The following is a 25,859-nucleotide window of genomic DNA, read 5'->3' as shown; positions in this document are numbered from 1 at the left end:
AACTTCAGCAGAAAAGACGAAAGTTTACGTTGATACGTAGGAGAGTATGGAGACAGTTATCCTCAATTACAGGATAATATAATGACTAGAACCTGATAATACTGAAGATACTGAAATTTATCATGCTGTTTATTTTAAGCCTAATTATACTCACTTCAGTCGACCTTGGTGTCCTCATTACCGTGATTTTAGAGTGTTTCCAAATATTCAGGTGGCTTGGTGTACCTGTTATTATTTATACTAGTATTCGCTATTTTCATGTTTTTATTATTTGTTTGTTTATTTGTTTTGTTTTTTTGTGAGTGATACAGTACCAAAGGTACACCAAGATAATTTGATCAAAGATTTGGTTACCGCGAGCATTGCTATAAGATTTGAATGTTCTGGGCCAAATAACGAAGAATCAGTATAAAGTGAATTAATTGCTGATGGGTGAAACTGCTGAGCCAAATACAAAATAGACCTTGGCTACGCTACTAAACCCAGTACAATGGGGGTTAAACACTTGTTTGCTGGTGGACGGTACAAAGGATTAACGACAAGAAGGACATGTATTGGTATCAAACACTTTCTCACATCTGTATTTATTATTTTTAAAACCCCCTAGTAGCGGGTTTACGAAATTTAATTTGTAGAATAAATTATAGAAATCATGTTCCTTTATACCGGTAGATATGGTATTTGATGGTTGCCAGGGGCCGTCTGTGGCTGTGCACTTCCATGGGAGGAGGCCAGGTGTCAGGAGGAGGATGTCCTGTGTTTATGGAATAGAGATTTACCCTGCAGCCTCTCCTTGTTCTGTTAGTGTAAATCCTTGTTTGACCTAAGTACCCTACTGATTCTGTAATTGCACAACAAAACTGGAATCTTGTAGGATCTCAGTTAATGCCGTAATCTGGCCCCGAATGAACAAACACCGATTTATAATGGTTTGATTTTCTCACTTTTAATGGTGGTTACTGTTGTTCTGTGAGTCATCATAGCTGGGCATTGTTAGCAGGCCATGTGCCTTCCTCTATTGCCACCATTCCAAACATGATGAATCTGAAGATATGACTTCGTGGGGTGCCCTGATGTGATAAATCTACTTTTGAGATTCTTTCACAGCATACAGGAGAGCCAACACACAGGTTAGTACATTTATGTGAATGTGAATCAATATTAGGGCTGCACAATATGGACAAAATATAATAATATGATTAAAAAATGGCATATGCTTTGCATTTTAAAAACATACCAGTGTGTTACAAGGGTAATATTACCCCTGTATTATTTAGACAAAAATGCTTTACCTTGTTGGATCATGAGAATATCATTATTTGTCATCTATGAACATTCATTTGGAATGTTTGAGATTGGTCAGGATTTTCACAGCACACAATAATATAAAAATTTAGATTTTTTTTAAACATATTTGTATATTGCACCCTTCTGCTGTGGTAATATTGCAAAGCCCAATATTGTATACAGAAATAATACACAGCCATAGTCTGCGGGTGTTGGAGACATTTACCCTCTTGGCACTTTGTACATTTCTAAAATACCATTGTGTCTAAGTTACCAAGCACTTTTGTAACAGGAAAGGACAGTAGCTGTGACCTATGGTGTAAACATTAGCATGCACTTTAATTACCATCCTGTTGCACCAGTGGACAGACATGGTGACGAGGGTGCAGACAGCAGGAATGTGGGGCTCCCTTAACCTCCCCGAGCAACAGGCTTCCATACCTACATGCTTTGGCTTCAGGGACTCCACTACACATTTTGGTGAATTTCTGTGTTTGTGTATGCATGCGTGGATGTGGGAGCACACAGGCCACCCATGGGAAATAAGGGTGGAGGTAGGATTGGGTTTTGCTCCTGACAAATGATGCCACACAAGATTTCTATCTAGGCAGATTTTTGTGATTTATGTTATTGTGTGGAAGATTGAGCTGTGTGCTTGACCCACCCATTTTACCAAAGAGAGCATTTTCAAGCTTCTGTTGTATTTAATACTTATTTTTCCACTTTTTCCATGTGCATCAGTATATAAAAATAATACTATGAATAACATTTTTCTCTTTCTATTTTTTGTGCTTATGTCAAAACATCTGCAGTGTTGTAAGAGAGTTAAGGATGTAGTCAACCTCCTGCAGGATGGAACAGGTCAGCTGTAGTCATCATTCCTGGATGACCAGAACTTTCCTACACAACAGCAAACCCGCTACTGGAGAAAGAAGAGACTGAAGTTAATCACCACAGTCCTGAACAAAACAGGGACCACATGCTGTTATGTTAATCATACTAACTTACAACGTGGTCTCTTCCAGTGAAATGTAATAATGGTTGAATTAAAGACCATTTCAGCACCTGTATTTGTGATGTTAGATACATTAAGTTACAGTAAAGGAATAATGTAAGGGTTGTCAACATAATCCTTCTGAACAGCTGTCCCAAGGTGTCCTTTAAAGGTGTTCCTTTAATTAACAGGTTTTTCATTATTTTCTAAATACAGGACATGCATAAATCATGCTACATATTATACATCAGATATGGTACACAGATGGCTTATAGATGTTTAGTTGAAAAATGGTAGAACATTCATTCAAATGGGGATTTTTGTTCATTGTTGTTTTATAGCTCTTTAAAGAAAGTAGCCCACTCGTTCACAGCTTTGCTTCATGTAGTGACAGTATACCACATTACACCACAGTCAATTAGTCTGTTACTCTCTCATGGACATAAAGAACCACAGCTCATTATATTACAAGGTGTCCTTTTGATGGCGATGGGATTCAATTTGGTTAAGTAAGAAAGCTTTAAATAAACTATTGATTTTCATCTGAACTGAAATGAGAGTCTGTCCTTGTGAGGTTGTTGGTGTTGTGATTGAATTAAAAAATTCATTATTCACAGGGCTCAGCATTACAAGTGTACAGGGGTTAGTAATTCAAACATGATTTTGTGAATTTTATACTGCGGAAGAGCTAGCAAATATCATATGATAGTGGAATTTTGTACGGTACCTACCAATGAGACCCAGAATGCTGATTTTGTATTTTGCAGACTTGGATGAGCTAGAGACAGTAGATTGGTCTTATTGCCAGTTCAGCCTATGAATAAATGTAGTCCTCTTCAAGTTGTCATTAATTGGGTAATATCTGGTGGGTGGCTGTTGGATAATGAGCTGCCTTGTGTGCATTTTTGGGCACCTACAAAGCACTGTAGGGAGTAAAGTAAGGGGAATACATTTGTGGAATACATAAAAAAAATAGAAATAATAGGAAAATAGTACTTTCTTCTACTTGACTGCAGGTAAAATGTTTAAATAACATAATAGTCATGGAACTACATCACTTTCGTAAGGGCACATAACCGCAACATTGGACTTTGTAATTTTCAATTACTTTATCAAATATATTTACCCAACATCATTGGTTATTTGAATTTGAATGTGCTTTGGTGGTCTTTTTATGCCAGTTTGAGCGAGGGAATGTGTTTTTCTTTGAAGTTTTTTATAGCTGGAACTGAACTCTGTCTGACATAAGGTCCAGTGGCTGTTTTTCACTAAGCCAGGTAACAAGGCCCTACAGGACCAGGGCTAAAGCATCTGGCTGGTCAAACAAAAGATGGGCTTAAGCAGGGTTACAACCTGCTGACTCATCCTGCCAGCAATGGTAGCATTGTGGCCCTATTGTCACCTCTCACCCTCTCCTGCTCTCCCCATCTATCCCTGTTTTTCTCTGCCATCACTCTGTCTCTCAATCCATCTGTGACCTCACTGTTCTTCTGTGGCATTCTCTCTAAGCTAAGAGCCACCCCTGCTCTCATTTTCCATTATTCCATCTATCACTGCAGTGAGCTGCAGGCCCTCTATGGCATGCTTGTCCCAACTGGTGCACAGTTGTCTGTGGAGGACATTGCTTACCTGCGCTCCCTGTCCATGGTGTGCCATGTAAGGGCACGTAAAGGTTTGTGCGTGTCTCTCTCAGCTATGCTTGCATATCTGCAAGAGGTCTTCTACATCAACTGGACTCCTTCCTGTGCAGGTGGGTATGGATGTGCTGGCCAGATAGTCTTCTATGCTGAACTGTGCAGTCTACAGTCTCCATTTTTTGCTGGGGTCTATGCATGTTTGTGTTTCCAACTTACTTCATGGAAACATCTGACCTTGAAGATCTACAGCAGATACAGTAAATGTTTTTGTCACATAGGTTTGTTTATCTGAGTGGAAGTATGCACTTACCATGTGATTTAGAGTACAAAAGGGTATTTTGGAAGGCCAATTGCATTCAAAAATTGAATCCCATTGTACTTAGATGCATACAGAGACCCCCAATTATATGTTCACCAAGAGTTATGTGAGTCCTGTCACATGAGGTCTTTCTTCTCTACATCTACCTCTGCAATCTAGTGCTTTTGGGCTATAATCCCTTGCTCTGTTGTTAATGGACAGACATGACACCCCAGCATATGTCAAGGAACCCCGTTCACTTCACCGCCTGTGTTATCCTGCAAACCAGACCAAAAGCAACTTTAATGTCTTGCAACAAAGAAGAGTTTCAACAAAGCATGCAGCTGTCCTCGGCCATGTGTGGCTGGCCACATCCTCTGAACATGCACTAATAGCACTAGCATGTGTGTCATGCAGTGGGCTAAAGAACTTTAGCCATTACCCATTTGGACTGGCTAGGTATTACCCAAGTGTTCTGTTTCAGGATAGGCTCTGCGCCTACAGAAACAGTCTCGGATAGAGGACACCCTTATACTGGACAGATCACATTGAACAATGTTCAGCAAAAACATGCAGGTGATAAGCCCAAAACAGCAGCTGATGGACTCAAAAAAGCTATGCTAAACCATAAAGCACATTGTGTTGTTTTCATTTTTGTCTCCAAGGGCTAAAAATGGCTACTGACATCTTCACTTTGCTGTCATGGACTGGAGCTGGGGTGATCTGTGATTGGTGCATTACTGACTCAGCAGAGAATTTCAGCAAGGTTAGCATGACTAAAAGTCAGCCTCTTGTTTATGTCATGCTAGTAGAGTATTTGTGTCTCAGTAAGAGTCTACACTCTGACATGATCTTGTCCAAGTTGGACCCTTCCCTCTTCTCAGTTCCCCTTCTCACCCCTGTTCCCTCCCTACAAGGGGCATCCACCAATCTTCCAATTGGCTTGCTCAGTGCCTACCCTAAAATAGGCTGTTAGACTGGTCTAGATTAGCCAGCATTAGCTCAGTTTTGGAGTAGGTTGACTAGCAGCAGAGGGCAGAGAGCAAGAGTGTGTGTCATTTGGGATTTGACGCAGACTGATTTAATCTTATTTCAATTGCTGGGGGAAGCATTGAACAAGGTAGGTACCAGTTGGTTATATTTTCTCAGATTTTCCGGAAAGGTAACTCTTCTTGGAGCTCTGTTCTCTCTCAGCACTGACTTTAGTAAGAAGACAACTTTCTGAACTCTAACCTGGCAAACATCTCTAGTTCTGTGATGACAACTGTTGCAAATTTAGCTGTGGACAATCATTTAAACAACAAACTACACCTCAGCAGTCTGTAATGATCTGGTAAATAACTATTAATTGCACATCAATGTATGTATCCATCAAAACTGAATTATTTGCCTCTATACAAGGTTTTCAAGGAGCACACATATAGAGCTTTATACTTTTACATTATAAATTAAGATTTACAGTCTAATAGGGCAATTTGGTACATTTTCCAATGGTTCTTTGGTGTTCATATTAAAGTTTTTATGGGTCATGTTGTCTGATCATTTTATAACCCTCGGAGACCCATCATTTTTGCTCTATCCCAAACAATGAAGAATGCTGAATACCTGGTACAGGTGTGTTGGAAGCTAAACTAAAAAAATAAATTGGTCTGTCTGAGAAGACTAGGTTTGGAAACCCTCACCTAATTAATTTTTTTTTTTAATTAACTGTTGAAAATTGAAAATATCATAGTGGTAGTGGCCCAGTGTGCACAGAACATTTTGGAATTTCTTTGTAGACTACTGCTGTCATTCGCACATCTGACTTGGGATCCAAGTATGCAAGTATGTGTGTGATTGTGTATATGAGCTGTATCTATATTGGGTGTACAGAGGGACAACAGCTGCAGCCTCTGGTCATAAGACCTGAGTCTCAGGGTCCTGTTTATGGTCCAGAATGCCATAGCTAAGATAGCACTGTGTGGAGAAACACGGGAAGGCAGGGGTGTGTTCCTGCTCTCTGAATGCAAATAGGAGCTATATAGCTTAATACTGCTTACACACAATGGTTTTTCTTTATTTAGAATGTCACTGTGCTGAAGCCAGGTACTGATGCAGAAGATGAATGTGGACAAAAAAAATAAAATAAAAAATCACGTTACTGGATTCCCAAAAGAGACTAGGATATTATAGAAATGAAAAAAGTCCTGAATGCTTCTCCTTTTGCTGCTCGCATAAGTGTAAGATGCTTCATAGTGTGTGATCCCAATGGCATATTTTTGTAGGGTGAAAACCAGGGAAGTTTAGAACCAAGACTTGTTGACAGTCTATAGATGGATGTCAATGCTATGTATGAATGCCTCATAGTGACCCCTTTCCCTCTATCTTTCACTACAGTGTGTTTCAATAGGAGTAAAAAACACATTACTACTATTTCCAGCAGCCCTTCGGGTACTTCACATAGTCTTGGTAGTCTGTTCAGCTTAGCCATGATTTTCTGGTATTGATCTTAACGCATGGACTCATTGAGTCTTGGTTCCCAAGTTCAGGGAAAACCATAGTTACCTTCACCCTCCTTGGTATTTCTCGAGCTTCTTGTGTTCCTTTTTCCTGATGTTTCCAGCAGCCTTTCAGATGCTTCACTTGGTCTTGGTAGTCTGCTACAGCTTGTTAGTCTGTTCATCTTAGCCTTGATTTTCTGATCTTGAGCATAGACTCTTTGGGTCTTGGTTCCCAAGTTCAGGGTGCAGAGATGATGATATCTCCCCTCTGACCTGTCATCCTGGCTCCTCAGTGCTGTACCTCGTCAATCTCAAGTGATTGTAGATGACACTTGCAGATTTTGGAACACATATACCCCCTCAAACTGGGGTTGCTTGCATAGTAACATTCCAGTCCTCTATTCCCCACTCATTCATAAGTGTCTTGTATTTGTTCCAGTAGGCCACTTCTCATCAGATTGCCCTCCCTGGTTCCCTAGCATCTGACGTGGACCTTGTTGACCCACACACACACACACACACACACATATGTCTGTCTCCTGAAACATCCCAATTTCCTGTTTACAATGATACATTTCCGGATGGCACCCCAGGAGGTAACTGTCCATGAGGTCATCTCCCTTTATTATCTAAAAATGTAATCTTGTGAAAGTTACATGACAGTTAGAAAAAAAGTTGTATGTATTCTGCAGAGCTGTCCAGATCTATAGAGAGCTCCATTAGTAGGTATAGATTCAGTCCACGTCTCTACAGGGCCGCAGACTATTTCTGAGAATTTTAGCAATGCCGGTGGGAGCGTGTCTCCTCAGTCACCTTATAAACAGAGAACTGACAACAACCAAAACTGACCTTTACTCTGAGCCTTACATGGGCTTGTTACATTTGTTACACAATCACAATGCACCTACAGCCTTTTTGTAATGTTTACGAGAATAGCAATTAGCATAGTATTGCTTACATCAGATCGCTGTATCTGATGGCACAGTTTATATGTGTGTTTAGGCAAAGGCTGTTCATCCACCAAGGTCAGGAATGAGAAACTATATTTTGTTTGTCCACAGTTATTAGCCTCATTTACAGTGCCTGTTCTCATCTTCACTGGTCTTGTGACTGTGGTGAATCTATACCAATTAAATTAGTCTTCTTAAATCTGCTATCCTTGTAACTACTGACTTGATTAGTCAATAGTAAATCAGTTTTCACTGTGCACTTTGAATGGCATAGAGAATGATGGTATGTTTAAACTTGATCTTTGTTTGTATTAGTTGAGCTGATATGAGTGCATACAACAAAAGATCTCAGAAACATTTCATTATTGAGTCTCAAAGCTTAAACCACAATTTTCTTAAATGATTAAACTTTTTCATTACTTTTTGTCATTCATTTTGACCATCCAACATTGTTTAGAGAATACTTGTATATTCTGCAATCATAAAAAAAATTACCAACAGTACCACTGATTATTGGTATTACACAGCAGGTTTGTATATTGCTGACAAGATGATGAATGCCTTTATTTGTCACATATATAGTACATTGAAAAGGTTTTCTGCATATCCCAGCTTATATTTGGAGGCTAGGGTCAGAGCACAGGAGCAAAGGGCCCAACAGTGGCTGCATAATAGAGCCAGGACTTGAACTCATAACCTTCCCATTGATAGCCCAAAGCCCTTCCCCCTAAGCTACAACTGCCCTCTAATGGTGTTTACACATGCAAGAGCTGAACACAAGCATGGTCTTAAAGGCTGACTGGCTTGAAGGCAGATGTGGGTCAGGGCAGTCCAAGGCTATATAAAGATCAGCTATGACCTCCAGCATTCCTACTTTCCCTCCTCTGGGAGCAACATCACATGAGTGCAGCTGACTTTTTCAGTCAGTCAAATATACATGCACACATTGCATGTACACTGGACAGCCCTTCTGTAAACAGACTTTCAGGGCTGTCTGGTCAAGATCATACCACTATGTCTTCTTTTCTTATTTAGGTAGTATGTGCATCTACACAAGAAAAGAGATGCACTGTTTGACTAACATTCCAACAAGTTTTTTAAACAAAGGAAATTAATGCATGTTTCTGGCATAAGTTTGTTATTTCAACCATGTTCATTGCAGCACAGTGTGAGTAGAAGGTTTCTCATAATGCAATTTAATGTATTTGAAATATTCAGAGCACCTGGCACACAAAGCTGAAAGATCACATGCTGTGGGCACCTGGTGTTTATCTTTACCAACAGGTTGTTGAATGTAAACTCATTAAATATTATAGCTCTGCAGTGAATGGGTTTGTTAATGCCAGTAATGTGTTCATAAGAGTGGGACAGTCACCTGATACTGTATCCAAGTGTGGAATGAGAAATACTCAGAGAGAGAGAGAGAGAGAGTGAAAGAGAGAACATCATTAGTCCTGAATGTGTGATCAACCTGATCCACAGCAGGCAGCAGGGTGTGGCACTGCATTCTCTGTAGTGCCACAGACCAAATAACAGCACATATGTAGAATTGCTGAGAAATTCTGGAAACTGGAGAGGAGTTGAGTTTCACACAGCCATGTTTATATTAAGAGTGATACAACTGAACTACTGATGTGTGTCATGACAAATAAAATTACAAACCTGAATTACCAAACCTGATAGTACATTTTACAGTATTACAGGTCCATATTTTTACTGTTCTGTAACTGACTGGAACTATATTAATTTGTGCCACGGCCAGGCCGTGTTGTAGAAGGAATTTTTCTGCCGATTGCTATGAAACCAAAGGGGTACTCAGATTACTGCCCTCAAAATGAATAATGACATTAAAATCTGGATAAATTTGATTTTATTTATATATACCTTTTTTTCCAATTTGATGGAGTACAGATAATCTTGACATTGTCTATGAAAAGTGTCAGTTAAATGCTTTAAATGTACAGGCCTCTTTTTGTGATATTTTCAAGAGCTGTACAATGTAAGTCTATTAGCAAAATGAAAGGAACTCTGACCAAATACATTTTTGATTTTCACTACAGAGGCTGGCATATAGCAGCCTGACCCTTCTCAGCATTCAGAAGAAGGTATTATAGCATTATTAATAAAGCATCACTGTGCATGTACATGCTACCTTAGCTTGCTAGCTTCAGTTGGTGCCTAAATTTGAGACTAGTGTTGCCGCTTTAATTACCCTTGTAATGAGACATCACACTCCCAAATGCAAACATATGGGGGACAGGGATATGACACTACAACACACAAAATTACAACTATAACCTATCTACTTACTTAACAGAGGTCACTAATTCTAGAATTTTGTCATATAAATTAATGTTTTACATGCCCCATTGGCACCTACATGCAGTATGCAGTCTGGCATAGAGTATAGAAAGCATTTTTCATATTTTCACACTATTTTTCATATTTTCACGCTACTGTGGTTAGCTGGTGAGGCATTATTTTAAAACAATGAAATACCAAGGTATTTGCTTTGACACATGTGACTCTCTAAAATAATATTGATCAATAGAAAGCAACTACAAATTCACTCCAGAAGGAGGACAAATAGGTGTTTGTGAAGTGCTCTTCTGAATAGAGGACATAGAACTAAAAAATGGATTGTCTGGCCAAAAAACCCCAAAACAAAACAAAAACAAAAACAAAAAACAACCCGCAGTGAGACAAAATTTATGGCATATCTAATTAAAAAGCATTTTCAAGGCTGTTACCCTTCAATGAAAATCTCACTCTAATTCGGTGAGATTGGCCAACTCCCTGTATACATTTTTTGGGTGGGGGGTGGTATGCAAAAGGATAGCTGCTTTATGCACTGCACACCACTGCTTTTTGTTAACTCTAGTTCTGTCATGATCTTGTTGGCACCCAGCCAAGAACACACACACTTACCTACCAATCACAGTACTAAATCACTTCACAGGTCCCAAACACACACTAACTAATCACTGAGCACATCTGTTTCTCATTTCACCTTCCCCTATTTATTCCCCCAGGTTGTCATTAGTGTTATTGAAGATGAATATTTGACTGTTGCCTTCTGTCTTAGGAAAAAGAAAAAAAAAAGGCTTTTCTTAAATTGTGAGTCTACTTTTATTTCCTTCATTGAAAGTAACCTGACTCCTTAACTTATTTCTTGCTCATCTGTAATCATGTTACAAGTTCTCTGACAAAAGGATACTGTATTAAAAATAACTCCAATAGTTACTATGGTTCAGTTCCGAAACAGTTGTTAATTCCCTTGAACATTCTCCACCTGCTAGTCATTGTTTCATTTTATATCTAATATGCTTGAGTACAGGGCCAAAACAATAGAAATGATCACTGATTCTTACAGACAGTATTATTCACTTACTGATAAAACTGTTATGTTGCTTAAAACTATGTAAAATACTGATTACAACCTGTTTTTCTATTCCCTTTTTTATTACACTTGATTAAATGACCTCACATCTGATCATATAGTGTTCTCTGTTTTCAGAGTCAGTCAGAGAATTGGAAGATGTTTATGAAAATCCACAGGCCAAAGATCCAGTTGTGAGTACACATCAGCCAGTCACATATTTCTCAATGCTCCTAACCCTGTCCAACATCATTAATTCCTTGTGTATATGAGCCAATATACAATTCAGAGGGACTAAGTCCAGTCCTCAGGGACTCCCAGCCAGTTCCTAATACACCTGGGTGAAATAAGCATTCTGTCTTTAATAACTGAAACAGAACCAAAACATTGACTGAATTATGATCCTCAAAATTGGAACTGGCACTTGCTTGTCTAATGCTACTTGCTGCTGCTTATTTTGTTTGTCTTTGAACAGGTACAACACAAAAGACAGTGCCCCCAGTCAGATAGGCCTCCTCTGTCCCCCGGCTTAGCCTGAATTACTGCATCTCTGTAGATAAATAGGACAGCCCAAAAAGAGCCGTGAGTTGCAGTTATAGCAGAATCGCCCTCTTAGAACTCAATAGCACTACAATGCTAAAGGACAACATTAGATGTTCAAACAGAGATAAACAAACTGAAAAATATTATTGGAAGATTCGATATGGCAGATAATGTTTGCATGCAGTTTCTTACAGCTAGCAGTTTGTCTCTAGCATCTTATGTACATATTGCAATCTTTTGTCTCTTTTGCAGAATGTGAAAGAATAATTTGTAGTCTTTTTTTTGTCTGAGAACATTTGGCGGTTTGGTCTACTGTTTAACCCAAACATCCCCTTGGGGATCAGTAAGCTATATTTACAACTTTTTTCAGGTTCAGAAAGAGAAACCATGCAGAACTAAGGCAAGTTGTCAGTTAAAAGAGAAGCCAGATAGCAGATAGTCACTTAGCTATTACAGTCGTGGATCCTCCAGAGAAGAAGAGTGAATCTGTGGTAAGCCATAACCTTAATCATGTTCATAACTGTGCACTTAAGTGCACAGCATGTCCCTATCAATACTCATTTGTTTTAATAGTAAAATTACAAACCATCCTTTCTTTGACTGAAAAATTCTGTAGTTTTTTTTTTTTTAACAGCAAGTTATCTGTTTATAAAATATTGGTTTAATTAGCAGATGGAAAAAAATAAAGAATCAGAATTAATGGAGGTTGTGATGGAGACAAAGGCTGAGGCAGGAGCCAGTGGATACAGTGTGGTGGGTGGAGGGGAAAGGGGTATCTTCATTAAAGAAGTCCTCAAAGACTCCCCTGCAGCAAAACAGCTAAGCCTCCAAAAAGGTGAAAAGAGCATGATGCTTGATTACACAAGATGGAATATCACATACAATATACTGAGATATTTTAATATCACATACAATGTATTGAAAATATATCTGCTGTTTGGATAAATGCTTCTCTGAATGTCCATAAAACAACCTCTAAATTTTAATTATGTAGTGAAATGAAAATCCAAATTGTTCTTTATGCTGATCCTAAGTCTACCAAAAATGGCAAAATCTCCATCATAGAAAATCCTGTTTGCAATTATTCATTTGCTTGTGTGTTTTGCTGTGAAAACCCAAGTTTGCTTGAACTACGTGTGACTGATTTTTATTTGTTCTTGTAGGAGATCAGTTGCTTAGTGCAAGGGTGTATTTTGATAATGTGAAGTATGAAGATGCACTGAAGATCCTTCAATGTGCAGAACCTTACAAAGTGTCATTCTTCTTGAAGAGGACTGTATTTCAAATTGATGACAGTGCTAGTCAAGGTGCATCAAATGTTGAACTAAAAGGACCTACAGCAAAGATACAAAGAATGGTAAAACCACTATCCTATACATTTTAAATGTAATTAAAAATATGCAGTGTTTCTCATACATTTTCCATTTTTAAGTGTAATTATTCTCATTCTTGATACTTGTATATTCATGTTTTTTGCAGAGTGTAAAAAGTGTCAAGCCATTTAAAGTCAAAAAGAAAAGAGGAGGGAGATTTGGACTGAAAAGACTGAAAGAGAACAAGAGAGCCAGAGATACAATAGAATTGGACATTGAAAGCTCACCAGCTACACATGACATAAATCCTGCTGATTTGGAGTTTGCATTTCCAAAGTTTAAGCTGAGTAAACATGAGAAAGCTTTTGCAGAGGAATTGGGAGAACTAGAAGTGATCACCAGTGGCATGAAAAAAAGGAAACTCAGATTTCCAAGGACAAAAGCAAAATCTGCTGCAGGATGTGCGGAAGTGGTTTCTGCAGATATTTCGACACCAAGAGGAGAGAAAGAAATGTCTGGGGCAAAGATTAAAGTCAAAGAAAAAAGCCCAAAGTTTGCATTAAAGTTTCCTCAGCACAAAAAATCAAAAGTTCCATCATTAGAAGATATTGTGCCATTAAAAAATGCTGATGCCAAATTTAGACCTCCTTCAGTGGAATTTGATTTCATTATGCCACAAAGCAAAAATGAAGTTAGTGTACCTAACACTAAAGTAGACATCAAAAGTAAAGTAGAAGAAACTAAAGTGAAAACACCTAAGACAGACTTAGATAGCATGGATAGCAAGATGAAAATGCCAAATATCAAAGTGCCAAAATTAAAACTCTCCTGTCACTCAAATCCAGTTAATGGAGATGCAATCACAAAAAAGGAAGCATCTGAGAAAGCAAAATTAAAGACGCCAACAGTTGATATTGCTGCACAAAATATAGATGTGGACGTGCATATCCCAATGACTACAGAAAGTCCTGAAGTCAAGGATGCTGAAACAATTGATCCAAATGTGAAATTAATGATGTTTAGCATGTCAGAAGTTGATAGATCACTACCAAAACTAAGTCTAGATGCAAAAGGGAAAGCTGGAGATGAGAAAGATGGATCCATGGATAAACAGACAGGGATTGCCCTCCCAAAAATTGACATTTCAATATCCAGTACTGAAATATCAGATTTGAGCATTAGTGGTCCATCAATTGTACCAAAGAAAACTAAAAAAGATATTGCTGATGTGGGACTTACAACTACTGGAGAAAAAGTTGAACCCCCCAAATTAGATGTCTCCCTTCCAAAAGTAACCTCTCCTGAAGACAAAGTCATTGTTGAAGGATCTGGAATCAAAGGTGGGGAATTTCACATACCATCAACTCAACTATCATTGCAAAAGGAAAAGCTTAAGGGAGATGTTTCTGTTGAGGCTGAGGTTAAAAAGGGAGGCAACTTTAAGTTGTCTCACCCAGATATTTCACTTCTGAAAGTGAAATTACCAGAAGGAGAAATGGAAGTCAAAGGAAGAAAACACCAAATGCCATCATTTGATCCATCATTGCCAAAAGGACAAGCTGAAGAAGTAATTAATATTGAAGGACATTCTGGAAAAGGAAGAAAGATTGAAATGCCCAAATTTGACATGTCTTTAACTGAAAAGAAAATGGCAGAAAGTGAAATCAGTATTGAGGAACTTGAGGTCAAAGGGGGCAAGATTGACATGCCCGATATTGACAACATATTGCCAAAAGGAAAAGCAAAGTGTAGTGCTGACCTTGAAGTTGACAGTAGTAAAGGCGGAAAGTTTCATTTGCCTGATGTGGATCTTTCCTTACCAAAAATGAAATCTCCAGACATACACCTAAATGTTGCAGGGCCTAAAGGTCCAAAAATCAGTATGCCATCTATAGACCTTTCTCTACCTCAAGGAAAAGTGGATGGAGATGTTTATGTTGATGGACAATCTGGGAAAGGGAAAAAGTTTGAAATGCCCAAGATTGATTTGTCTCTGCCCAAGTTAAAGTCACCTGAAGTTGACATTTCCCCACCAAAACTGAGTTTACCAGAGGGTCAGATTAATGTTGAAGGCCCTGATGTCAAAAGTGGAAAATTTAGTTTGCCATCCTTTGACACATCATTACCAAAAGGACAGGCTGAAGGAGAAATTCGCATTGAAGGACATTCTGGAAAAGGAGGAAAGATCAAAATGCCAAAGCTTGATATTTCTTTGCCCCAATTAAAGTCACCTGGAGGTGAAATCAGTGTGGAAGGTCCTGAGATCAAAGGTGGCAAGTTTCACATGCCCTCTGTTGATCTCTCTCTACCAAAGCATATGACTGAAAGGGATATCAGCCTTGAAGGAGAAACTAAAAAGGGAGGCGAGTTTAAAATGCCCAAATTTGATATTTCTGTACCTCGAATGAAAACGACAGGAGGTGAAATCAGTATTGAGGCACCTGATATCAAAGGGGGGAAGATTGACATACCAGATATTGACATTTCATTGTCAAAAGGAAAAGCAAAATGCAGTGCTGACCTTGAAGTTGACGGTAGTAAAGGCGGAAAGTTTTGTTTGCCTGATGTGGATCTTTCCTTACCAAAAATGAAATCTCCAGACATACACCTAAATGTTGCAGGGCCTAAAGGTCCAAAAATCAATATGCCATCTATAGACCTTTCTCTACCTCAAGGAAAAGTGGATGGAGATGTTTATGTTGATGGACAATCTGGGAAAGGGAAAAAGTTTGAAATGCCCAAGATTGATTTGTCTCTGCCCAAGTTAAAGTCAACTGAAGTTGACATTTCCCCACCAAAACTGAGTTTGCCAGAGGGTCAGATTAATGTTGAAGGCCCTGATGTCAAAAGTGGAAAATTCAGCTTGCCATCCTTTGACATATCATTACCAAAAGGACAGGCTGAAGGAGAAATTGGCATTGAAGGACATTCTGGAAAAAGAGGAAAGATCAAAATGCCAAAGCTTGATATTTCTTTGCCCCAATTAAAGTCACCTGGAGGTGAAATCAGTGTGGAAGGTCCTGAGATCAAAGGTGGCAAGTTTCACATGCCCTCTGTTGATCTCTCTCTACCAAAGCATATGACTGAAAGGGATATCAGCCTTGAAGGAGAAACTAAAAAGGGAGGCGAGTTTAAAAGGCCCAAATTTGATATTTCTGTACCTCGAATGAAAACGACAGGAGGTGAAATCAGTATTGAGGCACCTGATATCAAAGGGGGGAAGATTGACATACCAGATATTGACATTTCATTGCCAAAAGGGAAAGCAAAATGCAGTGCTGACCTTGAAGTTGACGGTAGTAAAGGCGGAAAGTTTCGTTTGCCTGATGTGGATCTTTCCTTACCAAAAATGAAATCTCCAGACATACACCTAAATGTTCCAGGGCCTAAAGGTCCAAAAATCAATATGCCATCTATAGACCTTTCTCTACCTCAAGGAAAAGTGGACGGAGATGTTTATGTTGATGGACAATCTGGGAAAGGGAAAAAGTTTGAAATGCCCAAGATTGATTTGTCTCTGCCCAAGTTAAAGTCACCTGAAGTTGACATTTCCCCTCCAAAACTGAGTTTACCAGAGGGTCAGATTAATGTTGAAGGCCCTGATGTCAAAAGTGGAAAATTCAGCTTGCCATCCTTTGACATATCATTACCAAAAGGACAGGCTGAAGGAGAAATTGGCATTGAAGGACATTCTGGAAAAGGAGGAAAGATCAACATGCCAAAGCTTGATATTTCTTTGCCCCAATTAAAGTCACCTGGAGGTGAAATCAAGGTGGAAGGTCCTGAGATCAAAGGTGGCAAGTTTCACATGCCCTCTGTTGATCTCTCTCTACCAAAGCATATGACTGAAAGGGATATCAGCCTTGAAGGAGAAACTAAAAAGGGAGGTGAGTTTAAAATGCCCAAATTTGATATTTCTGTACCTCGAATGAAAACGACAGGAGGTGAAATCAGTATTGAGGCACCTGATATCAAAGGGGGGAAGATTGACATACCAGATATTGACATTTCATTGCCAAAAGGAAAAGCAAAATGCAGTGCTGACCTTGAAGTTGACGGTAGTAAAGGCGGAAAGTTTCATTTGCCTGATGTGGATCTTTCCTTACCAAAAATGAAATATCCAGACATACACCTAAATGTTGCAGGGCCTAAAGGTCCAAAAATCAGTATGCCATCTATAGACCTTTCTCTACCTCAAGGAAAAGTGGATGGAGATGTTTATGTTGATGGACAATCTGGGAAAGGGAAAAAGTTTGAAATGCCCAAGATTGATTTGTCTCTGCCCAAGTTAAAGTCACCTGAAGTTGACATTTCCCCTCCAAAACTGAGTTTACCAGAGGGTCAGATTAATGTTGAAGGCCCTGATGTCAAAAGTGGAAAATTCAGCTTGCCATCCTTTGACATATCATTACCAAAAGGACAGGCTGAAGGAGAAATTGGCATTGAAGGACATTCTGGAAAAGGAGGAAAGATCAAAATGCCAAAGCTTGATATTTCTTTGCCCCAATTAAAGTCACCTGGAGGTGAAATCAAGGTGGAAGGTCCTGAGATCAAAGGTGGCAAGTTTCACATGCCCTCTGTTGATCTCTCTCTACCAAAGCATATGACTGAAAGGGATATCAGCCTTGAAGGAGAAACTAAAAAGGGAGGTGAGTTTAAAATGCCCAAATTTGATATTTCTGTACCTCGAATGAAAACGACAGGAGGTGAAATCAGTATTGAGGCACCTGATATCAAAGGGGGGAAGATTTATATACCAGATATTGACATTTCATTGCCAAAAGGAAAAGCAAAATGCAGTGCTGACCTTGAAGTTGACGGTAGTAAAGGCGGAAAGTTTCATTTGCCTGATGTGGATCTTTCCTTACCAAAAATGAAATCTCCAGACATATACCTAAATGTTGCAGGGCCTAAAGGTCCAAAAATCAGTATGCCATCTATAGACCTTTCTCTACCTCAAGGAAAAGTGGATGGAGATGTTTATGTTGATGGACAATCTGGGAAAGGGAAAAAGTTTGAAATGCCCAAGATTGATTTGTCTCTGCCCAAGTTAAAGTCAACTGAAGTTGACATTTCCCCACCAAAACTGAGTTTGCCAGAGGGTCAGATTAATGTTGAAGGCCCTGATGTCAAAAGTGGAAAATTCAGCTTGCCATCCTTTGACATATCATTACCAAAAGGACAGGCTGAAGGAGAAATTGGCATTGAAGGACATTCTGGAAAAGGAGGAAAGATCAAAATGCCAAAGCTTGATATTTCTTTGCCCCAATCAAAGTCACCTGGAGGTGAAATCAAGGTGGAAGGTCCTGAGATCAAAGGTGGCAAGTTTCACATGCCCTCTGTTGATCTCTCTCTACCAAAGCATATGACTGAAAGGGATATCAGCCTTGAAGGAGAAACTAAAAAGGGAGGTGAGTTTAAAATGCCCAAATTTGATATTTCTGTACCTCGAATGAAAACGACAGGAGGTGAAATCAGTATTGAGGCACCTGATATCAAAGGGGGGAAGATTGATATACCAGATATTGACATTTCATTGCCAAAAGGAAAAGCAAAATGCAGTGCTGACCTTGAAGTTGACGGTAGTAAAGGCGGAAAGTTTCATTTGCCTGATGTGGATCTTTCCTTACCAAAAATGAAATATCCAGACATACACCTAAATGTTGCAGGGCCTAAAGGTCCAAAAATCAGTATGCCATCTATAGACCTTTCTCTACCTCAAGGAAAAGTGGATGGAGATGTTTATGTTGATGGACAATCTGGGAAAGGGAAAAAGTTTGAAATGCCCAAGATTGATTTGTCTCTGCCCAAGTTAAAGTCACCTGAAGTTGACATTTCCCCTCCAAAACTGAGTTTACCAGAGGGTCAGATTAATGTTGAAGGCCCTGATGTCAAAAGTGGAAAATTCAGCTTGCCATCCTTTGACATATCATTACCAAAAGGACAGGCTGAAGGAGAAATTGGCATTGAAGGACATTCTGGAAAAGGAGGAAAGATCAAAATGCCAAAGCTTGATATTTCTTTGCCCCAATTAAAGTCACCTGGAGGTGAAATCAAGGTGGAAGGTCCTGAGATCAAAGGTGGCAAGTTTCACATGCCCTCTGTTGATCTCTCTCTACCAAAGCATATGACTGAAAGGGATATCAGCCTTGAAGGAGAAACTAAAAAGGGAGGTGAGTTTAAAAGGCCCAAATTTGATATTTCTGTACCTCGAATGAAAACGACAGGAGGTGAAATCAGTATTGAGGCACCTGATATCAAAGGGGGGAAGATTGATATACCAGATATTGACATTTCATTGCCAAAAGGAAAAGCAAAATGCAGTGCTGACCTTGAAGTTGACGGTAGTAAAGGCGGAAAGTTTCATTTGCCTGATGTGGATCTTTCCTTACCAAAAATGAAATCTCCAGACATACACCTAAATGTTGCAGGGCCTAAAGGTCCAAAAATCAGTATGCCATCTATAGACCTTTCTCTACCTCAAGGAAAAGTGGATGGAGATGTTTATGTTGATGGACAATCTGGGAAAGGGAAAAAGTTTGAAATGCCCAAGATTGATTTGTCTCTGCCCAAGTTAAAGTCACCTGAAGTTGACATTTCCCCACCAAAACTGAGTTTGCCAGAGGGTCAGATTAATGTTGAAGGCCCTGATGTCAAAAGTGGAAAATTCAGCTTGCCATCCTTTGACATATCATTACCAAAAGGACAGGCTGAAGGAGAAATTGGCATTGAAGGACATTCTGGAAAAGGAGGAAAGATCAAAATGCCAAAGCTTGATATTTCTTTGCCCCAATTAAAGTCACCTGGAGGTGAAATCAAGGTGGAAGGTCCTGAGATCAAAGGTGGCAAGTTTCACATGCCCTCTGTTGCTCTCTCTCTACCAAAGCATATGACTGAAAGGGATATCAGCCTTGAAGGAGAAACTAAAAAGGGAGGTGAGTTTAAAAGGCCCAAATTTGATATTTCTGTACCTCGAATGAAAACGACAGGAGGTGAAATCAGTATTGAGGCACCTGATATCAAAGGGGGGAAGATTGATATACCAGATATTGACATTTCATTGCCAAAAGGAAAAGCAAAATGCAGTGCTGACCTTGAAGTTGACGGTAGTAAAGGCGGAAAGTTTCATTTGCCTGATGTGGATCTTTCCTTACCAAAAATGAAATCTCCAGACATATACCTAAATGTTGCAGGGCCTAAAGGTCCAAAAATCAGTATGCCATCTATAGACCTTTCTCTACCTCAAGGAAAAGTGGATGGAGATGTTTATGTTGATGGACAATCTGGGAAAGGGAAAAAGTTTGAAATGCCCAAGATTGATTTGTCTCTGCCCAAGTTAAAGTCACCTGAAGTTGACATTTCCCCACCAAAACTGAGTTTGCCAGAGGGTCAGATTAATGTTGAAGGCCCTGATGTCAAAAGTGGAAAATTCAGCTTGCCATCCTTTGCCATATCATTACCAAAAGGACAGGCTGAAGGAGAAATTGGCATTGAAGGACATTCTGGAAAAGGAGGAAAGATCAAAATGCCAAAGCTTGATATTTCTTTGCCCCAATTAAAGTCACCTGGAGGTGAAATCAAGGTGGAAGGTCCTGAGATCAAAGGTGGCAAGTTTCACATGCCCTCTGTTGATCTCTCTCTACCAAAGCATATGACTGAAAGGGATATCAGCCTTGAAGGAGAAACTAAAAAGGGAGGTGAGTTTAAAATGCCCAAATTTGATATTTCTGTACCTCGAATGAAAACGACAGGAGGTGAAATCAGTATTGAGGCACCTGATATCAAAGGGGGGAAGATTGATATACCAGATATTGACATTTCATTGCCAAAAGGAAAAGCAAAATGCAGTGCTGACCTTGAAGTTGACGGTAGTAAAGGCGGAAAGTTTCATTTGCCTGATGTGGATCTTTCCTTACCAAAAATGAAATATCCAGACATACACCTAAATGTTGCAGGGCCTAAAGGTCCAAAAATCAGTATGCCATCTATAGACCTTTCTCTACCTCAAGGAAAAGTGGATGGAGATGTTTATGTTGATGGACAATCTGGGAAAGGGAAAAAGTTTGAAATGCCCAAGATTGATTTGTCTCTGCCCAAGTTAAAGTCACCTGAAGTTGACATTTCCCCACCAAAACTGAGTTTGCCAGAGGGTCAGATTAATGTTGAAGGCCCTGATGTCAAAAGTGGAAAATTCAGCTTGCCATCCTTTGACATATCATTACCAAAAGGACAGGCTGAAGGAGAAATTGGCATTGAAGGACATTCTGGAAAAGGAGGAAAGATCAAAATGCCAAAGCTTGATATTTCTTTGCCCCAATTAAAGTCACCTGGAGGTGAAATCAAGGTGGAAGGTCCTGAGATCAAAGGTGGCAAGTTTCACATGCCCTCGGTTGAGCTGTCTCTACCAAAGCATATGACTGAAAGGGATATCAGCCTTGAAGGAGAAACTAAAAAGGGAGGCGAGTTTAAAATGCCCAAATTTGATATTTCGTTACCTCGAATGAAAACAACAGGAGGTGAAATCAGTATTGAGGCACCTGATATCAAAGGGGAGAAGATTGGCATACCAGATATTGATATTTCATTGCCAAAAGGAATAGGAAAATGCAGTGCTGACCTTGACGTTGATGGTAGTAAAGGGGGAAAGTTTAATTTGCCTATGGTTGAACTTTCTCTACCAAAAAAGAAATCACCAGAGACTGAAATAAAATTTGAAGGGCCAGAAATAGAAGGCAATATAATGCCTGATGCCACTCTTCACAGAAGTACTGGGGGAAACATAAGGTTACCAACTGTGAAGCTACCTACTGTTGACATATCAGCACCTAAAGTTGACTTTGCTCTTGACTTTGGGCTTCCAAAAGGAAAAGTAAATGATAGAGAAGATATCAAACTTCTCAAAGCTGAAGGCAGCAGACCATCATCTGGTTCAAGTTTTGAAGGCCAAGATCTGACTCTAAAGATGCCAAAAATCTCACTTCCAACATTTGGTCGAAAATTTAAATGTGGAGACAAAGAAGTAGGGTTTCCTGTCTTATCTGCTGATTTGGATATGGAAATGCAATCAACATGTCTAGAAACAGATGGTGATGGAAAAATGAAAGTCAAGGTTAAGACACCAATCATGAAAATGCCTTCTTTTGGCATATCTAAAAGTAATGTAGATATAAGGGGAACAGATGCTGAAGCACACATTAAAATGTGTGAAAAAAACATTTCGAAACCAGAAATTAAAGCAGAAGGCCCTGAGGACAAAGATAAATACAAGCTCAAGTTACCCAAACTTAAAATATCCACTCCTAGAGTAAATATCCCAAAAGTAGATGCTGCATTTGAAGTGGAAGGAGAGAGGAGTAGTAGTTATAAGGCCACTTTAGATACAAAAGGAAAAGTCAAAATACCATTAGTTGAGATATCATTGCAAGCAGCTGATACACCAGAACATGAGGCATTATTGCCCAAAACTGAGGTTGATGTGTCTGAGGCAGATATCAAGGATTATGAGGGTAACTTAAAAATTCCAAAAACGCCAACTATTGACATATCAATTCCAAATGTTGATTTGGATATTGCCTTACCAAAGATAAAACATGATGCATCAGCTGTTTCCAGTTCTTTAGATGTCAAAAATGAAAATGATAAATTAAAAATACCACATTTGAAAATGCCAAAAGTAGATACATCACTACCCCAAGGGGACATTGACACTGACACAGCAGAACTTGGGGTAGAACAGAAAGGTGGAAAGGAAAAATTCAGGATGCCAAAAGTTACAGTGCCAGCAGTGGAAATGTCACTTTCAAGTGGGGAAAATGGAGAAGTTAGTGTCTCAAAACTGGATGCTGAAGAAAGAAGAAACTTAAAGATTACAGACATTAAAATACCAAAGTTAGATATATCATTATCCCATGGGGAAAGAAAACACGTAGCTTCTACTGAATATGAATGTGAAAGTAAAGGTAGCAAACCCACAATGCCTAAAATCTCAGTGCCAACAGTAGAGATATCATTCCCCAATATTATTACTGGGGCTTTCAGTCCTCCAAAACCTGAAGCTGACGTAAACTGTGGAAAATTAAAGATGGTAAATGTTGACAAATCTGTTCCTAAAATCAAAACAGGAGACACAGAGGCACCAGATTTAGAAACTGAGAGATGTACATTCAGAATACCCAATATTAAAATACCAAATGTGACAGTTCCATCAGTTGATATCAAGAATGACCAAACCAAGGTGGAAGAAGAAGGGAGATTTAAAATGTTATCCGGTGAGCATAGGGGTGGAATGCCAAACATTGGAATGCCAAAAGTTAAGACTTCTAGACAGGAGACAGAAATGAGTAAGGCAGACAAAATAGATACAGGCTTTGGTAATATCAAACTGCCTGAAATAGAGATTGCTGGTCCTTCAGTAAGCAATAAAGGCCAAGAAACAGCTACATCTACAGAACCCACCATGGAAGATGCTGCTTTGGGTAATAGATTCTCATTGCCTAATATTGGAATAAAACCACCAAAGCTTCCAGATTTAGACTTTGACATTGGAACTTCCCAAGATAATTTTAGTGATGATATAGAGAATACAAAGATGAGTTCCACCACTAAAATTCCAAAGTCTGGTGTGGCTCTGCCTTCTGTAAGCTCTCCTGAAACCAAGTTAAACATTAAATCATCAAAGGTAAAAGCTTGTTCAGTTACCACAGATCCTGAAATAGAATATGAGGGCCCTCCTATGCCAAAAGTAAAGAAAGCAGTATTTGTTTTGATTGATTCACAAACAGAAAGCTCTGTAAAAGTAACTAGTGAAACAAGTGCAGAAGCGGGAGATGAGAAAATGGCAAATATTAAAATGGTTAAAACAGAAGGAAAGTCAAAAAAAGGCCAATTTAATTTGCCAAAAGCATTTTTCTCTGGAAAAACAGGATCATTTGATGTAAGCCAAGCAAGATCAGATGATGGAACAGGCATCGGTGGAAATGGTGACCAAGGAATGTTTGGAAAGTTAAAGTTGCACAAAGTTGAGTTTTCCTCACCATACTCAAAAGATCTGGGACATGAGGGAGACTTTGAAATTGGTATGAAACTTGACAGAAAGGCAAACTCACCTGAAGACAAAGTGACAAAAACTGAACCAGGGAAAATGTATTGTCCTGGTTTCAAGACGAGGGGTGAGGAGGAGAATGAAAGTTGTGGTGTAGTGTCTTCAAAAGCCAGAACAGAAATGTTATCAGAAAGGCAGGGGTCTGAGTCCCCCATACCCAGGGTTTCGATTGGTTTTGTCTCAGAGAAGACTTGTTGCCAAAAAGAACATGAATATGAAGGTGATGGTAGAAGCAGCAGTCAGAAAAGGGAAGAAAAAGAAGATACAACTTTGTTTAAAGTACCCAAAGTACTTCTTAGCCCCCACTCAACTGGTATCTTTCATATGACACCAGAAGAATCTCTAAAGGGAAGCAAGTCCTCTTTACAGTATTCAGGCAAAGAGGCTTCAGGAGGTTTCTACACGACAATGCCAAAAAACAAATTTTCGACACAGGAGACTTCAGAGACGTCAGAGCATACAGTCACTACAACAAAGGAGGGGGCACTTACTGTAGTAACTAAGACATCACAATATTCAGTAACTGAATCAAAAATCAGCAGATCAACTGCACACTGGAGTGAGTGAATTTAGGGCAATTAATTAATATGTGTTTTATATCACACACACACACACACACACGTGTGTGTGTTTGTGTGTGTGTGTGTGTGTTGTTGTTCTTATTTTAATCTTTTTTTCAGCATTGGAAATGTTTTGACAAAGACATAAAGTCAAAATATATTGTAGATGATAAGTATTTTTATATAGTTGCCACTTACCAGTCCATATTATTCTTTAAATGGACCTGGAACACTTTCAAAGATAGCTAATAATCTTAAACCACACATTCATACAAAAGTGTTACTGTAGATAATATAACTATACACAAATGTGGGTAGAATTTGAATTCTCTTACATTTAAATGATATGAATGCTTTGGCTTAATTTTGTACTTTAAGGCAGTTTAGTTCTTTTCCTTTCTAAGCTTTTTTTTTTCCCTTTTTAAGCATTTTGGTTTTCCTTGTAATAGTAGAAAATAAAAAATAGTAATCATTTCATACTTACTCAATTAAACTGTACATATATTGACAAAAAATATTTGTAGTGCCAAGGACTTAAATTTAGAAATGAATCCAAGAATTTTAGTAAAACATATCTGAGTGTGAAAGTCTTCATGTGGCATATCACCTGGTATTAACACTTGTGTTAAGCATACAACCTAAAATGAACACGTAGCAATATTACTGTATATTTGTAAGGTGTTCAGTATTGACAATGTGACCTGTAATAAAAATATTAATATTTCATAACTATTTACAGTTTTCTCTGTCATTATCACCAGTCTTCGCTAGTACATGAAAGAACTGCAGCAAAGGATACACAATTAGAAAAAAAAAGGTACCACTTACAATGAATTTGTCTAAGCAGTAGCTCACATCAAAAGACTCAGAGTATGTTAAAGACAGAATAGAGGAAAATAGTGCAAATAAAAATACAAGGCAATTTCAGTAATAATTTCAAAATAAATTGCAGTAACTAGCAGTTACTATAACATTAATATTAAAAGCGTTACCTATTTTACAAGCATAAGGGTGGCATAATGACGAATAGATTTAGGGTGTGGGATGCATTCTGATTGTTTATCGTTTACACAGACTCCTCGAATAATGTATCGTGCTTGCTCATTCTATAGTGCATCCCCATAAACATTTTATTTTTGAACTGTTGCCTACATGCAGCAAAAATGATGATAATCACCGGACTTCGGTAGCCCCCGTAATATGTAGTCACAGTTGGATCTGTGACTCTTTCTGAGTCGTAGTTGGTTCTAAGACGTCTGCTCCAGTGAACTAAATAGTTTCTGTACAGACACTGGTGTGTGTGTGTGTGTGTGTGTG

The 25,859-nt window shown here is 38.9% G+C and overlaps 1 protein-coding gene across 10 annotated transcripts; it reads left to right on the top strand.

Annotated features, from left to right (window-relative positions):
- The first annotated feature begins 5,193 nt into the window (after nucleotides 1–5,193).
- On the top strand, nucleotides 5,194–25,274 carry prx (periaxin). 10 transcript variants are annotated; one of them, XM_035524911.2, is made up of 9 exons: nucleotides 5,198–5,336; nucleotides 9,707–9,751; nucleotides 10,732–10,763; nucleotides 11,164–11,219; nucleotides 11,501–11,607; nucleotides 11,939–12,059; nucleotides 12,238–12,403; nucleotides 12,732–12,925; nucleotides 13,048–25,274. In XM_035524911.2, the coding sequence occupies exons 7-9, from the start codon at nucleotides 12,241–12,243 to the stop codon at nucleotides 24,547–24,549; spliced, it is 11,859 nt and encodes a 3,952-aa protein (XP_035380804.2). In that variant the 5' UTR covers nucleotides 5,198–5,336; nucleotides 9,707–9,751; nucleotides 10,732–10,763; nucleotides 11,164–11,219; nucleotides 11,501–11,607; nucleotides 11,939–12,059; nucleotides 12,238–12,240; the 3' UTR covers nucleotides 24,550–25,274. The 10 variants fall into 10 exon arrangements, with proteins under 10 accessions (XP_081572036.1, XP_081572035.1, XP_035380804.2 ...); XM_081715910.1 differs by lacking the exon at nucleotides 9,707–9,751 and having other exon boundaries at nucleotides 5,194–5,336; XM_035524907.2 differs by lacking the exon at nucleotides 11,501–11,607.
- Nucleotides 25,275–25,859: the final 585 nt, after the last annotated feature.

This window comes from Electrophorus electricus, chromosome 6 (assembly GCF_041902795.1).
Source record: "Electrophorus electricus isolate QZ-2024a chromosome 6, ASM4190279v1, whole genome shotgun sequence".
Lineage (NCBI taxonomy): Eukaryota > Metazoa > Chordata > Actinopteri > Gymnotiformes > Gymnotidae > Electrophorus > Electrophorus electricus.
The sequence above is the reverse complement of the archived record's forward strand: the minus strand, read 5'-3'. Positions and strand labels throughout refer to the sequence as shown.

Bases quoted from the DNA above. Each gene is read 5' to 3' on its own strand.
- prx (XM_081715909.1), top strand. From the start codon at position 12,241: ATGGAAAAAAATAAAGAATCAGAATTAATGGAGGTTGTGATGGAGACA. The intron at 12,404-12,731 runs GTGAAAAGAGCA...TTGTTCTTGTAG, and splicing joins ACAGCTAAGCCTCCAAAAAG to GAGATCAGTTGCTTAGTGCA. The intron at 12,926-13,047 runs GTAAAACCACTA...TGTTTTTTGCAG, and splicing joins CAGCAAAGATACAAAGAATG to AGTGTAAAAAGTGTCAAGCC.